Source organism: Struthio camelus, chromosome 2 (assembly GCF_040807025.1).
Source record: "Struthio camelus isolate bStrCam1 chromosome 2, bStrCam1.hap1, whole genome shotgun sequence".
In the NCBI taxonomy this organism is placed as follows: Eukaryota; Metazoa; Chordata; class Aves; order Struthioniformes; family Struthionidae; genus Struthio; species Struthio camelus.
Window position 1 is genome coordinate 52746856 of NC_090943.1, and position 17117 is coordinate 52763972.

General features: G+C 37.1%; 2 protein-coding genes across 6 annotated transcripts in view; one reads left to right on the forward strand and one right to left on the reverse strand.

Moving 5' to 3' along the window:
* Nucleotides 1-12209, forward strand: part of FBXL2 (F-box and leucine rich repeat protein 2) — a 65567-nt gene extending 53358 nt beyond the window's left edge. Inside the window, exons 15-17 of one of the 4 annotated variants that reach the window (XR_011139743.1) lie at nucleotides 442-551; nucleotides 7157-7266; nucleotides 11860-12209. Coding sequence is in view for 3 of the 4 variants with exons in the window: in XM_068935730.1 (XP_068791831.1) it covers nucleotides 442-549 (108 nt within the window). In the remaining variant the exon portion in view is untranslated. Of the gene's footprint in view, nucleotides 1-441; nucleotides 1663-4732; nucleotides 4869-7156; nucleotides 7267-11859 lie in introns of those variants that run through there. The other 3 variants (XM_068935730.1, XM_068935729.1, XM_068935728.1) reach the window with 3 other exon arrangements.
* Nucleotides 2636-17117, reverse strand: part of UBP1 (upstream binding protein 1) — a 38316-nt gene continuing 23834 nt past the window's right edge. For both annotated transcript variants that reach the window (XM_068935726.1, XM_068935727.1), the window contains 8 exons: nucleotides 13455-13555; nucleotides 12506-12560; nucleotides 12207-12300; nucleotides 9227-9317; nucleotides 8388-8497; nucleotides 6744-6886; nucleotides 6069-6120; nucleotides 2636-4524 (listed from right to left, as the gene is read on the reverse strand). In XM_068935726.1, coding sequence (XP_068791827.1) covers nucleotides 4490-4524; nucleotides 6069-6120; nucleotides 6744-6886; nucleotides 8388-8497; nucleotides 9227-9317; nucleotides 12207-12300; nucleotides 12506-12560; nucleotides 13455-13555 — 681 coding nt within the window. In that variant the 3' untranslated portion in view covers nucleotides 2636-4489. The remainder of the gene's footprint in view (nucleotides 4525-6068; nucleotides 6121-6743; nucleotides 6887-8387; nucleotides 8498-9226; nucleotides 9318-12206; nucleotides 12301-12505; nucleotides 12561-13454; nucleotides 13556-17117) is intronic.

Genomic DNA, 17117 nt, shown 5'->3' on the forward strand with positions numbered 1-17117 from the left:
ATTGGGAAGCTCATCCCTGGTAGTGACTACTGAGGGCAGATGCCCTGTTCTATTCCATGCTGCTTTCTAGGATGAGAGAACCAGGGGAATATGGGAGACGAGATACAGACAAGTCTTTCTTCAGTAGCCAGGAATCCATCTCTCTTCTGCAGCAGAACACATACCTGTTTTGACAGAGAGCTCTTTGGCTGATCAGTGCTATATTGGGAAATAAGTGGGACCCCAAACAGGTGAGTGTGCCCAAATGTTAGTGTGGCTTAGCTGGATGGAACACTAGAAATCCGTGTCAGGACAAGACAGCTTAAATCATATCAAGTGTGTAATGCTTTTTAGCTTACCAACCTTAACGAGAGTTGGCTTGGCAGTAGTTGAGGTGTACGTTCCTACTTACTAGCTAAGTTTTTATTCTCTCCCACTAAGACACAGAATTTTCATCCACAGGCTCATCTACCTCATGTGAAAGTTCACGCTTACTTTGCTCCAGTAACTCCCCCTCCTTCGGTAGGAGGGGGTGGACAGCGCCTCTGCAGATGCTGTATTATTCTTTGACAGTAAGTGCATCACACAGAAAATTCTATTTTTTTTTTTTTTTGGTCGTTGAAGAAAAGAATTGGACTGAAGGTGGTTGGGGAGGAGTCAGTTTCATGACAGTCGTAATGGTTATGTTTGGTCATCCAGTTTTGTGACAAGAAAAGCATTTTTCCAGGTAAAAGAATCTTAAGTGATATGCCGATGTGGATTAAGTAGGTGTTGTTATTTGGTTTGTTTTGATACCTCCATCCTTCTGTTGGCATGAGAACTGAAGTACTGTGTAAAATGTGGGGGCGTTTCAGTGTAGCAGCTACTCTGTGGAAGTTCACTAAACCTGGAAGTAGATTTGCATTTGTAAGCACTGTTCCGTGTGAAGTTCTAATATAATGACGTGGGGCTCCAGTCAGTCACACACAAAACATGAAACTGCTGCTCTGTAACATACAAGACAGATTAAATATCAGGTTTAAGGACAAATCAGCTTTAGCAGATTTTGACCAAAAAATGCAAGGTAATCATGAGCTCTTAGAGCACAACAGTGTACTCTCTTTCATGGTTCAGCTTCATATTTGGTTACATAAAACGGGCCATAATAGGTGATGTCGAAAGGTAAGATAGTACCTCCAGATAACTATAGAAATATTTTTTCAGATTTTTGAACTTGGTTCAATTGAACTGTGTGTTCCTCTAAAGCTTGCTGGTTACTGAAGCACGTTTTATGCCCAATGCCGTCAGCCTTTAAAGGACTAAAGAATCCACTGTGGTAGAGCTTGTGCACTCTACTGTAATTGGCTGCCACAATCATTCATGGTGCTTACTGTAATGCCATTACCGTGTGCTCTGTTACCTCGGTTTGTGATGAAAAGCTGCAGCAGTTCTAGGAAGAGGGATACAAGATTTATGCTCTTCTACAGAATCTACAATGGAGCAAGGAGTTCAATCCCAGCTGTTTGTCCAGCCCATTTTTAGGGACTATAGCAAGCAGATGGGCAAAATAAACCTGTAGGCAGGAGTTGAACCAAACCAAACCTGTTGTTTTAAAAAAATGTAAAAAGCCAAACTTCACATTTGGGTTATTTAAGCAGCTGTCAATTTCTGAAGAAAAATAATAATAAAAATCTTAAGTATTAACTAACTCTTAAGGCCATGCTTTCATCCTTAGTTTTTCAGTGCTAGAGAGTAAATAAACAACTTTTTATATTAAGCAACCTAATTATCCAAGATAGATAAACTTCTCAACTGTTCAGAAAACGTTTCTGTGTAAGATTGAGAGTGTGTGCGCGTGTGTGTGCACGTGTAGGTTTTAAGCAGCCAGGGCCTGTGTGTTTGTTTACTCAAACCTAATAGAAATACTGGCTTTATTAAAAAGCAGTCGGTGGAACTACTGGATAATACTGCAGTTTCCCCAATGTTTAGAAACGCTTTTAAAAAGCGAGTGTGACCATTAAGAGCCTTCTAGGGCAAAACTGTGTTGCTAATATGCTGTGTTGCATTTGTGATGCTACAGATGGCAAATTCAGATTTGAACTTTGAGGCTAAATTGAAGATTATTATACTGCAGTAGATGAATGTCTTTCTTTACTACTGCTAATAAGCCAACTATGGCTTGTTTTGCACAGTAGTAAAGGAGTGTTCTTACAATCATACTTAGATTTCCATTAAGATATTACTATAATGGAGAGTTTTAAGCAGATTTTATTCTCAGCTGTACCAGGAAAGTCATTGGTACCAGTATGTCAAAATGTATTGCCTTTTGTTGGCTCATTTTTTTTCTAAGAACATAACGAATGTTGTAAGTCTATGGCATTAAAGATGTACAAAAACAAATGGAACCTACTCTGATATAGGACACTTAAATAAACAATCAGCTGATGTCAAATTTGGATTTGTTTCAATTATTTCAAATCTGAAGTCTTCTCTTAGAAGCAGCAGCTCTTTGTGTGTGTTGGGTGCAGGAAAAATTACAGCAGTGGTTTGGTTCAGTTATGTACCTTTTTTTAAAATGAATTGTTCGAGTAGGTCTTGCAATTTCTACATCTTAATAGCAAAGGTATCTCTAGTATATAGTAGAAGTAAATGTGGAAAATAAAAAGAAAAAAGCACATTTAAAAAATTATTGAAAAACATTTATTATACTTAAATTGAAATGTGTACATCTTATTTAAAAAAAAACAAAAGCAATTTGCTGGTGCCATAATTTAATTCCAATTTCAAGTGAGCTGGACAAACTACTGTACAACTTTCAATATTCTTTAAAATTAGATATTTGGATACTTTTCGATCAAGGATTTTTCCACTTTTATAAAACATTTGGATTTGAAAATGGTGCTAAGTTGAAAAGACACAATTGTCAGTTCAATAAAATACTAGGCCCAAACAATACCCATAGATGAACAATTTATAGGCAGAAATGTTTAAGTAAGTACATCAAATTTTACTTTCAGTGCAGAAAAAGTGAAATAGGAAGGAACCTAGCTTCCATGAATTTAAATTTTCAAAATGCTACAGCTTTAAGAAGCTTTTCTGCTAAGCACTTGAGCCAGTTATGAAAGAGGGAATGACAAATCAAAGTTGCTTTTTTTAACATGCTGTAGTAGTTGTTTACAATGCACACTGCAGCATAAAAAGCAAACTGTTCCCAAGCGTTTTAAGCTAGAGATCAAGGTGGAAACTTTCAAAAGGCGCAAAATGGCAGATATCAAACTGTCATTTCATACCTTTTCAAATATTCCCCCACCTTTAAGTACCTCAACAGTTGAGCCTTTGTTAACATAGGAAATGCAGTGCCCTGTCCTTACACGAAATATCCAAAATACTGAAAAAGCACATTGCTTGTTTCAAAGTAAAGTAAATATTTGGTCATATGGAAGAGGCACTGTAACAGTTTTACAGTGTGGATTTGAGGGCAAAGAAAAGTCAACAGAAAAGGTAAGATACTTGTCCATAATAGTGACTACAGCAAGGCATTTACCTGCTGGTAAGGAGACTTAAATGGTGTATATTTAGTGTTTCTTAAACAATTTATTTGATGTTGCTGAAAGCTATGATGGCCCCTTGGTGCCAGTGGGTCAATGATGTCCCTCATTAGCATAATTCCATTAAGAAGTCATAAAAAAATCCATGTCTCACTGCTAGTATTTTTAAACCCACAATTTTACAAGCAAAGAGTTAAACTGCAGCAGTGCTCTGCAGAGAACCTAGGAAACTAAAGATAAAGGATGCATAGGCAATTCTTTTCCATTAAATTTGTTAAAGCAAAACACAATTACTTGGTACCCCATAGGATTTATATTAATCCTTCCAGTAAGGTACAATTGATAATGCAGTTTGCTGCATGCATATATTGCATCTGTCTAGGACTTCCTAAAAGCCCTATTCTGGCATTTACACTTCTTACATACACTCTTATACACAATTTACATGGGAAGCTGTTTTAACAGCTTTACTCTCAAAGACCTGACAACCTGATCACTATCAGCTTAACTACTCATCTCCACACAGATTAATATGTGCTCTGCTAACATCAAAAAATAAAATCAGCATAAGGTACAAGCAAGTAATAGACAAACTGGCACAGAAAGGTAAATGCCCTAAAATAAGTTTACATTCATCTCCAATTGGATACAGATAATAGAAGAGGAATAGTGTTCCACTTCTAGAAACTGTATCTACTGGCCATATTTTGCCTTATTTCAGGAAAGGGCAAGCACCTTTGCTTACATTGTCTTCCATGCCTGTACGTAAGCTGTCATGGCATTATACCTCTCATGAGGACACTTAGCTATGGCAGTGATAAGAAAGTTCACCTATCAAACAGCTCATTAGAAAGGTCATTTTGTGTTTTCAATATGAAACATCTTATACAGTGAAGTTAGATCCCAAGTTTTTGGATGATCTTCATAATCTTTAGGCAGGACTTCAGTCTGCATTGAAATTTCAGTCTAGCACATGTGTGACATCACTTCAGAATTATATGGAAACCTTCATTTTCAGCTGAAAGAGAAAGAAGCGGTAGTCTTTCATAAGCAGAACCACAGATATACTAGCAGCAGCTCCACCAAAATGTCAAAAAAATGAACTTACTTATTTGTTCTTTATTAATTACAGAGACTGTGACATAGTAAAATTTGAAAAATGAAACGTGAGTAAATTGCTATTCAGACTAAATGCCTGAAGAATTAACTTTTTAAAATCTCTCCAGTTTGCAGTTATTTCTGAACTCTTCCTGTTGCATATTAAAACCAGCTGATTTGACAGTTGCAGTTACTATCATAGAAGAAAGCCATCATCTGCAAGCCCAATACATATCCTTAGTGTATCTGGCTTTTAATCACCTATTTTATGATGCTCAGCCTTAAGCTAGAAAACCAAATGGAAACGACGTTAAATAAAATCCTGGGGATTTTTACACTTACTTAAGCTAGCAGCACCATCAAAAGGCTTAACAACTGAGACAAACAGGTAACTAAATACTAATTACAGAAATAGACTTTTATACTATGTTGGTTTCACATCAAAACGCTGCAAAAACTGAAGTGGGCTTTCTAAAGAAAACAGTTTGTGTACAGCAAAAAAAAAATCTAAAGTTTTTTCCTCATGCTGAAGCAAATAAGTTATGATTAACAATTTATAGTTGGCTCGTCACAGTTGGGACAATTTTTTTTAATTAAAATGTCCAGAGAGTCAAACTTGTCTACTGGTTGTGGCAACTGCTGCCAACTTTTATCACAAAAATAAATGGGATTTCTACAAAAACATGGTGTTCATCTCGACAACTAGTGTGAAAAGGGAGATTCACTCCACCTACTGAGGAAACCTGAACAATGCTCTTTCTTTATAGACTAAGTTCAGATTAATCCCAGTTTAACTGCATATATGCAATTAAATGAGTCTACCTGTTTGAGAGTACTGGAAGAGTTTATTCTATGAATGTTCCAGGTTAAGTTTACTAGTTTACAGGGAACAACAAATTGATAAATGTGAGCCTCTGTTAGGCAGAGGAGACACAGCGTTGTCTTGCGTGAGCAAAAAGGCCAGGTCCCCTCTACAGCAACAAGGTACTAAAGATGATTACGAGCAATGAAAGCACAAAATGTTACAGCTCAGTTCTGCCAACTCTCAGGACTTGGTGAACATTTTGTTTCTGAACTTAAACCTGCTGACAGATTTTAATTATTATTTTGAAAATTCACCATGCTCAGTAACCGTAATAGTGAGCACTCTTCCATGTCGAGTGACTGAATTTTAAAATGAGGTTTGTTACCAAGTGCTGCACTAGTTCCGAGTTGAAAGCTTGGAGAAAACACTGAAGTGCTACAGAGAACGTGAAAGGTCTGGCGAGGAAAGGAGAGAGACTTGCGAACGCTTTCTGCCACTACTGTATGCAGTTTCCTTCTCACAAGTCAGCCTTTACTGGCACTGCCATAGCGCTTTCCTTGAAGGTGTTGTACTAGAATAGCACTCTGCTTTAAGCAAGTAAGTCTCCCTGGTGGAATAAAAAAAAATTATGTTTTTAACTATCATAAAAGACACCCTACCTTTTATTGTGGTGAATAAGAAACAACTCTCATCTTGAAAGTTTTGAACCATCTACAGAAAAAAAAGAACAGTGTGAACCATCCTGAGTATGACCAATAGAAAAGAAAAAAAATTACACCAGACATTAAGCACAGCCTTTTATAAGTAACTGCATATTTTGGTTTTATTCAGCAAGTGTTCAAAGACGACAGTTATACACTAAAATAAATTAAAATTCATTACTGTTAAAATAATCGCGTGTTACTACTCAGTTCACCCCATGTGACCACCAGTTGGGAGCCTATCACCATAGCCTATGCAATTGTGGCAGATGCTCGAGTAATCCCTGTTCAAGGGTATTTAAACATTATTTAGATGCTTCCTGCCTTTGGCATGCTCACTACATACCAACTAATTACTGCAGCATCTCAGCACTACATAAGAAGGAAGGCCAGGTGTCTTTCACTTCTTATAGTTTGAAATTATTCAGGTATGAGGAAGAGATTAAAGTGACATGTTTAAAGGCTGCTTCTGCTTATTTTAATGCAAAGAAGAAAAACAGTCAAAACATCAGAAGACACTAGGTTGCATCATCAAACAGAAATAACGGTAACTAAAGAAGCCTGCATGAGAAACTCCTCCATTCAATTAATAAAAAAAAAAAAAAAAAATCAATAAAGTAAAATCCCCATTACCTGATCACTAACAAGAATGTGGATACCAGTGGGACCCTGTCTGTAAACCTGATTGATCTGATGCAGAGGAATATTAAATGCCAAAGCAAGCTTGCGTGTGACTTCTGAGGCTGCCATTTCTTCTAAGTAGATTGCATGATAAACTACAAAAAAAGAAAAAAAAATCTATTTAAATAAGCATTGTACTAATTTAGAACAAGTAACTACATTAAAAGGTTTGTTGTTTATAGTCCTTGCTTTCAAAAATATTAACAGCTGAAAGACTTTACTTTACTGTCCTCCTGTTCTCATTAGCAAGCATAAACTGCCCTGACTTTTCTTTCAAAGTAAATCTGTTGTAAGTACAACTCTCTGAATAGGGGTAAGCTTTTGCTTGCTCTGATACTGAAGGCAACTTCCGTATTTTTTTCCAGTATCCTGCACAAAAAGACTTAGTCATCTCTGAAACAGAACTAAATGGATCTTTAAAGAGTCATCTAAGGATGACTTTGGGAACAGTTTTGGACTGTCTCAAAAGAAGCAGGTAATACTTTTTACCAGTAATACTATGCTGTTGCGTTAAATGGGTATCCAAACTTTTTTTTTTTTTTTTTTGGGTAAAGAAAGCCTTTTGCCTTTTTCAACTCTGCAGCTCTGAGGAAATGATTCAGACAGAGAGGGGAAATATGGCAGAGCAAACAAACAGAACAGTATCATGAAGTAGCTACTCATAGTTTGATGTTGTAGTTACAGTTTTACAGCTTTAATTAATGGTGCTAGAAGCCCTTAGCCGTTCCATGCATGGACACTCTTCCATCCCAAACTGCAAACTGAAGACATTTGAAGGAAAAAACCTAGATATTCTGACAGACAGCGTCCTACTTACAGATCCTCTTCCACCCCTGGTTCTTGCGTGGAAAACACACAAGCACTGTTACAGCATCAGCCTGTAAGGATTCTACAGATTTCTTGGTGGGGAATGGGGGTGGGGTGTTTCTTCCCTCAAAGTCAAGAGCAAGAGAATAATAATTTCAAATCACTCCATGCTCTTAATTATAAGATTGCTGTGAATTTGCAATTAAACATTAAGTTCCCATCTGTGTTGGAACAACAGCTGCCTCCCAGGAAAATAATATTAAAATCATGAGCCAGTACACAGCTTGGCTGTTTTCCCTTCTCCAGACCATGCCATTTTTATTTCAGTTGCATAGACGAGGACAGTAGAACGTAACTGAAAATGGGCAAGAATGTAAGTCTTCAATTTGCAGCTAGCTTTTATGTTCGTCTACGTTCACCTAGTTATTATCTTGGCTGTACAACACCACACAGCTAATTTGAGAGCTCCTTAATTAGTTCTCCAAGTAACTACAGTTGACTTTACCAATGGACTGAAAAAATCTGTGATTCAGTCTTCAGAGGTTTTAAGTTCCTGTTCATCCTTTGCTGTGTTACAACTGCTCTGTCATCATCCCAACACTTGTTGGGACATTTACATTCTGAGGACAACTTCCTGCAGTTTATCTGTATACCAGAAACCCAATTCCAGTTGTTGAAAAAACAAACCATTACAGACCTCTTCACTAGTCTTTTTTTCCTTCTCACCCATCTTGTTTTATATGTGTTCAGACAAAAAAAAAAAAGTTAGAAACTCCCGATGTGCCATACCATATATTGCACCATTGCTGTTATCACCATTGCCTGCATCTTGTCTTTCCAGTTGTATGCTCCTTGATGGCTCCTGACAGACATAGATTGTTAAACGGGGCCTAACAGACCTGCAATTCAAACCGATCACAAGTTAAAGAAAGGCTTACTTTCTTGGCAAAATAAGGAAACTGATGCGTCACAAATATGAATTCATTACGGTAATAGTTAACTTAAAATGTTTTCTTTCTCAGACCAAAAAAAAAAAAAAAATTCATCTAATGATTCAATATCAGAAGCAATGACTGGTCTCTCAGGTGCTAGCACACCTGATTTAAACAAAATTTCAATCAGTTCACATTCATCAAAACACTGCTTATTGGAATCCTGGAACGTAATGACTGGATGAAGAGCAGCGACAATTCTTATAAAGGTCAACGGCAGTAAATACCCATTTCAGTCAGAATCAGACAGATCAGTTAGGATGCTGTATGTGTTGATAATTACTAGCTGTAACCTCAAAGACTTATGGTTGTTTTTATCTCACCTAAATGAGAAGCTTTGTTTCTTGGCAATAAATTTATCTGTCTCCAAGAAATTAGTAGTGCCCAACTGCTTGCTACCAGTCTCACAGTCTACTTCTGAACGCATCAGTATCTGCATCTCTTCTGTGCTCTGCCCTGAAGGTGTACACAAAGTCTTCTTCTTGAGCATATTCATGCCAGTGCTCGAGACAGCTCACACAGGCATATGCCCATCCAGTTGCTGAACTGTGATCTCCCAGATCTCCTACTCCAAGGATGGGGGATTCTAGTCTACAACAGGACAAAAACCATTCAATTTCACATTCAGAATTTTACCTGGATTTCAGTGCATTATATAGCCGAATTCCATCGGCTGGACCACAGATTTGTACCAGATCTTCTCTTGTCAGCTTTAATAAATCAGCACCTGGAGAAACACATGCAGATTTAAAGTTTATTGTAGAACACCTAGACTTTAAAAAAGAAATCAGAAACTCATTTAAACCAAGAGTAACAAATGCAACCGTTATAAAAGTGGAATCCTGCAAACATGAACAAGCAAGGACAATTTAGAATAGGCAATAGCTAGCATTATGAAAAACGCCTGATTTTGCCAAAGGCAATTAGTTTCACTTGATGGCGGCCACATTTTTGGAAAAAACAGAAAAACTGCAAGACATGCAATTTTAGTAGAGGCAGATGACTGTTCTGTATCTGTATGTAAGAGGATGGCTTAAGCGACTCAAAAGTTTTAGCTGACACCTGGGTTAGTGTATTTGAGCAAAATACATGATGGTTTATTCTAAGCAATGACTTTAAACTGAATCATGACAGGCATTCAACTAGTATATCATACCCTGCCACGTGCGTAAGTTACTACATTTTATTCCTTAGAAGATATTGCTGAAGGTTTGCGTCAACTAACTCAGGGTTGTCAAGCCAGTAGATCAGCAGCCTATGGGGTGGGATGCACCTTGTGGGATATTTCTGGACATAAGTAATTTTTTTTTTTTTTTTAAATGAGCCTGAGAATACCGTGTGATCTGTGAAAACAACTGCTTCCCAGGAAATTAACTTCAGAAAAAGAAGCTTCTATAAAATGATACTAAACAGATCTAAAGACAGAATGGAAGGAAGTATACTTCTTAGAAGTGGCATAGGTGTCAATAAAGTAAATAACAGTTTGAAAAATCAGTTACTGTGATAGACAAGTGGAAAGACAGAAAAAAATTACCTTATTTATGAAAATATTCCACAGAAGATCTAAGAAGTTATGGGTAAAAGCCAGCTAGAAAAATTTGTCATAAACCTTTAAGTACTATATCAAAAAAAATCTGAAGGAACATAATAAAAGCTACACCTCTTGCTTCAAATGAAACAGATTAGCAAGATAGTATTAGATGCCTGTGAACAAAGAAAGATGATAAAGAACTGGTTAAAAGTTTTCAAAGGGTCCTTTTCAGAAATTTCATACTAAAGTTTACTAGGAAAGCTGAGCAGTCATAGCATAAGAAGCATAGGTCAAAAACCGACCACAAGCAGAAGAATAAATGGTGAATTTCTAACACTGCGAGGGATGACTAAAACATTGTGCATTTCTGTTACGTCCTATAGTATTTAAAATAAAAGCATCTCACTGATTATCAGCGACGCAGCGCGTCAGGTCTTGAGCCTGGAGATACTGTTTGTTCAAGGGAATCTTGCAGTGGCACTGCCCACAGATGTGCAGGAACAAGGTTTCTTTGCTAGGTGTACTGTGCCACTTTGAGAAGCAAAATTCAGGAAAGGCACCAATTTAATGCAGAGACCTCCAGGACTGCCAAGTGGTTCTTACACATTTGTGGTTATTTTGTTTGTTCAGGAAGAAGTCACGTTCTTACGTGTCAAAAGCTGCAACTTTTCTACAGGCCTCGATATCTTGTGACCGTCTGCTGAATAGTATTTGGAGAAGTTATACTGCCTGTGCATAGGAAAACACTGGGGTCCTTTGCAGTCTCCGAATACAAAATTTCAGTTATTACTGCCCATATTGATGTCACCATAACTATATCTAAATTGTTTTCTCAATGCCATGTAACCATGCTGTTTGCTGGAGAGCCTACTGCAACACTGGCTCATTCACTAGTGAGCTCTTAGAAGATAGATGGTACCTTCACAACTTGCTCAAAGGCTAAGCATGAGCTTACTTCATAAAACTTGCACTTCCTAGCAGAAGACAGCATGGATTTTAGGCAGGAAACATTTAGGCAGCTGCAAATAGAAATAATTAGCTACAGAAAAGACAAAGCTTTAATAAGTCTTACGGATGTCAGGAACGCCACATCAGAAAACCCCTACTTTATAGGCAGGCTGCAGTCCTTACAAGATCAAGCTGAAGGAACATGATCTCAACCGGTGACAGTGGCCTGGTACGAAAGGACTTCTGAAAGATGTATGGGCTAAGCGAGGAGGCAGAGCACGATGGAGTCATTCATCACATTCTCTCCATCACGTGTGACAACAAAGAACTGAGAAGGGATCGTGCTCACTCAGTTGCGTAAGGTGCCATCTCACCCTTCATGTAATTATATGGAAGATTAAGGAAGCAAAGGGCAATAACATAGCTCCAGACACTGCCTCTGTTGCCGTTCGTGCTTACACGCCTATAGTGGAAACTACACTGATACGCATTTAGGAAAGAGCAAGCAGACTTTTTTGGAAATGGGGGGGGGAAAAAAAATGTAGACATACGTATAGGTAAAAACTTTCCTGTTCTTTTGAAATTTGTTCTTTCCTTCAAGCAGAGTTCACTGCAAAAAAGAATTTGCCATTTCTGTGGCTTCGAAGACTGTCCAGAGCTTCAGAGTTTGGAAGGAATGAAAGCTTCATATGTTATAGTTAAATCTAACCCCAAAGAAAAGATCTATCACGGGGAAGGTATCAAATACTCTACAACTACCTAATGAGTAATTTTTTGCCCTTTCTTCCAGATCACCACATACTGGCTGCCATTAGGAAACAGCATACCAAAGCAGATGGTCTGCTTCGCTGACTCAAATTCATTCATTTTTATCAAGGGACTAATCAAGCTTAAAATGAGTTTGTGAGCCGTCATCAGGAAAATAGAACCTAGTTTCACTTTTGGGTATCGGGTCAATTTGCACAACAGGAAATTAGAATAAAATTATCTTCCAATGCAAACTGAACTTTTCATAAGCAAATTAGAAAGTTACACTAAATATTGATTCTATAATTTATTTTTACAGAATATTTCCCACACCAAACTTGCATGTTAACCCAAAGAAAAACTGTAAATAAAAAGTTATATCATATATACCTGAGAAATTTGAAAAAAGCCTTGTATAGGTAGAGAACCTATGTTTGAGCAACCATTGCTGAGTTTCCTGGATTGTGGCTGAAGGATGAAGTTGCTGTAAGAAACAAGGTTGAATATGATAATGTGGGTATTAAAAAAAAAAAGAAAAAAAGGAAAAAAAAGAAAAAAAATCTCACTCAGTTAAGCACTTTTCCTCAATACACATTAACATCAAGCTAGGTATAAATCAAATGTACTGAAACAAACATAAGCCTTTGTGCAACTACGGCCATGATCAATACCAGAGAACAAACACTCACATCTCCAGAGCCTTGAGAAGTTCCATCTCCTTGATGATTTGGGGAGGAAGAATTGCTAAGAGAGAAAGAGGGAGAGAGAGAGAGAGAGAGAGAGAAAAAGATAGTATTACTAGAGTCTTATGAAGAAAATACTCAAGCTTAGTGAAAGATAATAGGAAATTCCCCAAACAATAAATGTCTCCATTCAAAGACAAAAACAACATAGGGAGAAACTTAGTAAAGTTAAACAGTAAGGGAAACACTGTCACACTTTGGTATGCAAGTCATCTGGTTCCTATTCTCTATCAGTTGGAGAAGCAGCTTTACCAACACTCACAGGAGGATATATGGCCAGTTACTTGTCTTGAAAACAAACGGTGACTGAGACAGAGATAGTAAAATATAAGGCACGCGGAAGAAAAGTGTATAGGCCAGACAATACCACTACAAATCAATCCTTGATCATCCAAGTTTAATTGCAGTAGTTTATTTAATGCCTTAATGCAAAATGTTTTTACCTATACAATGTCTGTTAAAAAGCTTCTAAAGATTATTCTTGTTTTTTTTTTTTTTTTTCTTACAAATTACATTAACAGGGTAAATGAGGGGTGTGGAGTATGTGCTTACTGGAAGAAGCAATATAGTTTTCATACACTGATAAGGACTAAATTAGAATGTTTGAAAGGTATAGCCTTTGCTGTACACCAAAGGACAAGACGAAAAGTTCCCAACAGTGAATAGCGAGAAAGAAAAACGGCATTTGGGGGCAAAAGAAGTTATTTTATAGTTGAATCACTTGATGCAAGGGTCCAACTCTAAAATAAATCAATAAGTCAAGACATTAATCTAGCTGTCATTCCCCAACAGAACTGGAAACAGTTGCAACCTTCCAGATTTACTTTAAAAGTACTTTTAATTAAGCCGGATTTTAAAATGTTATCTTAAATTAGGTTACAGAAAAGAAACTTACCTGTCGGGGACACTGTAAGTACTATGTTGAGCAGAGGTAAAAGCTGGAGCAGGAGTAGGACTGTTGTTTACAAAAGTTGGAGTATCAGGCCATGGTGAGCACTGAAGATAAAAAATTAAAACTGTAAGTTCCCCTTAACAATATATTTCAACAATTTATTTTTTTATTTTGTTACACAGTTCTTTGGCTTAAACCCAGGCTTTTTTCCCACGCACACTTTTGATCTGTGATTCCAAATCCAGATTCCCTCCATTCCATACAACTCCATGCAGCTACTCTAGATAAAATCAAATTTTGGTTTTTATCTTGTTCCTTCAAAAAAAAACTCCTATCCTTATTGTCTAGTGTTAACACAATGAAGGTGGAAGCGATGGAACTTATGGAAGACCTGTACAGATTACTCAGTTAAAAAACACAAAAAACCCCAAGCCACCTGCTGAAAAGCTTCCTTTATCCTTACATGAAGAGGTTGTTTAAACCACAGGTATCATGACTTGACAATCGGTATTCAGCAATAGTAAGTTAAAACTGTGAAGCTAATTTCAGATTGCTGGTAAACGTAATGTATCTGCCCTGGCAGCAATTATATTAAAGTACAAACTGACTTTTCAGTAGAAATGTTGTGGTTTTATCATTTACTACAGGACTAAAATGATGCTACATATACTGCTTTCTTGAAACTGCCTGCTAAACTAAAATTTTTATACTAGAATTTTGAAGTCCTCACAGGTATGTGATGAGTCAGTTGTCTAATTTGGTCAGTCTTTTTTTGTTTTTGTTTTTTTTAAATGAAAGCCCTTCAGAATGGCACTAGCTTTTAGTATTTCCAATACCACTGCAAGTATTGTAAAGAGAAAAAAAAAAAAAAAAAAAACCTCAAAACAGATTTTGGTATGTTCAAAGACAAATGTACAGGAAGAACCTTTGCCCCTGGTTCTGTTTAATTCAGTATTTCTGGTAATCGCTGCATATACACTCCTGCCAATTATGTAGTCAAAGCCACTGAGACTACAGACAATGCCATTCACACAAAGCTGGCTCTTCCATGACCTTCCCGTGTTACCTGCTATTCCTTTTATTCTGTATATTCCCATCTGATGCTTCTCAAGTCAATATCTCACAAATTTTATATTGCAACAGGTGAACCAAATAGGTCTTCTTTCCCTATTTATGTGCTCTAAAACCATAGTTTTAAAAGAAAAGTTCAGCCTAATAGCTTTGTTCTTCTGATTTATTTTAAAAGTGAAATTAATTTTCTTTAATTTTCTGAGATTCTCTCCATAAACGTTAATGGAAAACATTTATCTGGAGACACAAATGCAAGGTGCTGCCTCTTCAACTCTTATTCTATTAAAGCACTCTCTTCAAGGTTTAAATTTAAATTTACAGGCAGGGAAGAATGTATCCATGTCAAAAAGCCATTCCTAAGGCAGGTACTGCAGTTAACGTTTCTGTCCTCCAGACCAAGCTAAAGACCTTGACAACAGAACTCTGGAGCTTAAACACAGGAAAGGGCATATTTGAAACATTTCAGGGGAAGGGGAAAAAAAAAAAAAAAAAAAAAAAAGTCCCAGCCCAAAGTCAGCAGCCTTTTTCATCCTGCAAACACACTTCCTGCCTTGGCTGCTCTTCCAGCAAAAGTGTTAACTACCCACCAAGATTGAATCAGTTAGTAAAAAAAAAAAATTCAACCTCCTTCTTTCTCTCAAAAGTTTTTGTGCTGCTTTCACTCCTATTAGTATCCTCATATGGTACCATATAAATTTAAATGAATCTCTATTTCTTATAACATGAGGTAATAAAATTAAAGGTGACTATGGCAGCATGCACATTGGCTCAGTTCTCTCTTCTTCTACCTAATAGATTCTGGAGAAAAAATAAATTTAGCACCAAGATACTTAATTCTGAAAGCTTTGAGGAACAGAGAAACCCTAGCTGCAAAAAAAAGGGTCAGAACGATTGCTACAGAATATATTCTTCAGGCATCTCCTAGCAAGTAACCTGATCTACTTGCACTTTCAGAATCACACGTGTGCACACCTATCCCACACTCTGTAAAGCAATCAGGCTCAGACAACGGATTAATCACATTCCTGGGCAACAAATCCATTAATAGATACTAGAAAGACTAATCAGGGACGTGCCTTCCAACAGCTCTGCTTGACAGTTTGGAGCACTAGGGGAACACAAAGGAAAGGGACCGCAGAAAGCGGCAAGACTAGCGTGCTCTCTCTGAATGGCATCGGCCATTTCCACCGCCAGAGACAGAGCACTGGACTGTACAGATCCTTAGTCCAATCCAGCAGGATATTTCTTGCATTCTTAAACCCAAATTGAGGTAACTAAGGACACTGAGCAAGCTAATGAAATGAACACAGGAGTCCCAGGCCACTAGTCATAAACTTAAGAGAATAGTACCACTGTGTTGCAGGGAATCATTCAACTCTGTGAAGAGCCATCAGAGAACAGGAAAAAGACCGGAATTATATGTTTGCCTATAAAGAACTATGAATATATACTGGTGAATTTTCAAACAGGTTATTTTTGAGATCTCCAGAGTAACTGCCCTCCATTACTAATAAACTGATGCAATACTACTGATACTACAGTGCTCCAGAAATTATGCCTTAATTTCTGAATACTGATAAATTCTTAAAAAGAGACAATTATTTTATTTTTAGACCTTTCATGTTCATCTGTATGGGATATAAATGGAGTTATAAAGTGTTGACCACTGGTTTTACTGAGTTAAAAAGGAAGACAGGAAATCTTTGTTTGAAATATGATTTTTCAGACTCCAGGATACGTAGCATTCAAAGCTAGAATGCTCCTAACTTTTTCAAGACTTCCAAAATACTCAACTCTGCCCAGATTCACGCTTTACAAGAGAGCAATGTTAAACTTTGCCAAAGAACTCAACACTATATTCAAAGAGCAAATCAAGATTAAAAAAAGGAAAAGAAAAAAAAACAAAACAAAACAGGTTGTTCTCCAAAATATGTTCATCATACTTTGGCACATAGCATCATCTTTATAGTTAAGACGACAGGTCAGCAATTTGATTACACATGACACAGAGCTTTGTCAAGAAACCTAGAAAATACCGAGTTCTTGCCCCAAGGAACTTCAGTCCTACTTGGCCAAAGCACAAAGCAACTGCTCAGACTTAATTATTCTGAACACAGAAGTAAAGAAATTATGCCCAGAATGTGAAGTCCCCCATATTACATATCCTATATTTTACTGATATTACTATATGAAGTATATATGTAAAGAGAAGCAAGCCCAAGAAATACTATATGCTTATGTTGGTAAATTAGTTCTGCCCCAACTTTACTTTCTGACTGAAGTAGTCTCCAGAAGGTTTTGTATTCTAACTTTAAGTAACTAGCAGAAAAGATTCAAGTTCTGCACAAGCCTTTCATCCTGCAAAGCCTAAGGTTCCCATTTATTTCAAGTCTGTATCTAGAAGTCTTCTAACTTCTAGAAGTTAAAAGTGTCCTGTCCATGTGTCCTGTCATCAGCTCTAGTTGCAAAAAAATGCCAAGTTTAATAAAATTGTACTTTACATATTCCTGCTCATGACACACAGGACAAAAGTGGCAAGACTAACACACCAACCAATGAAGTACTGAATACAGAAAAAGGTGCAAAGAGTCCGCT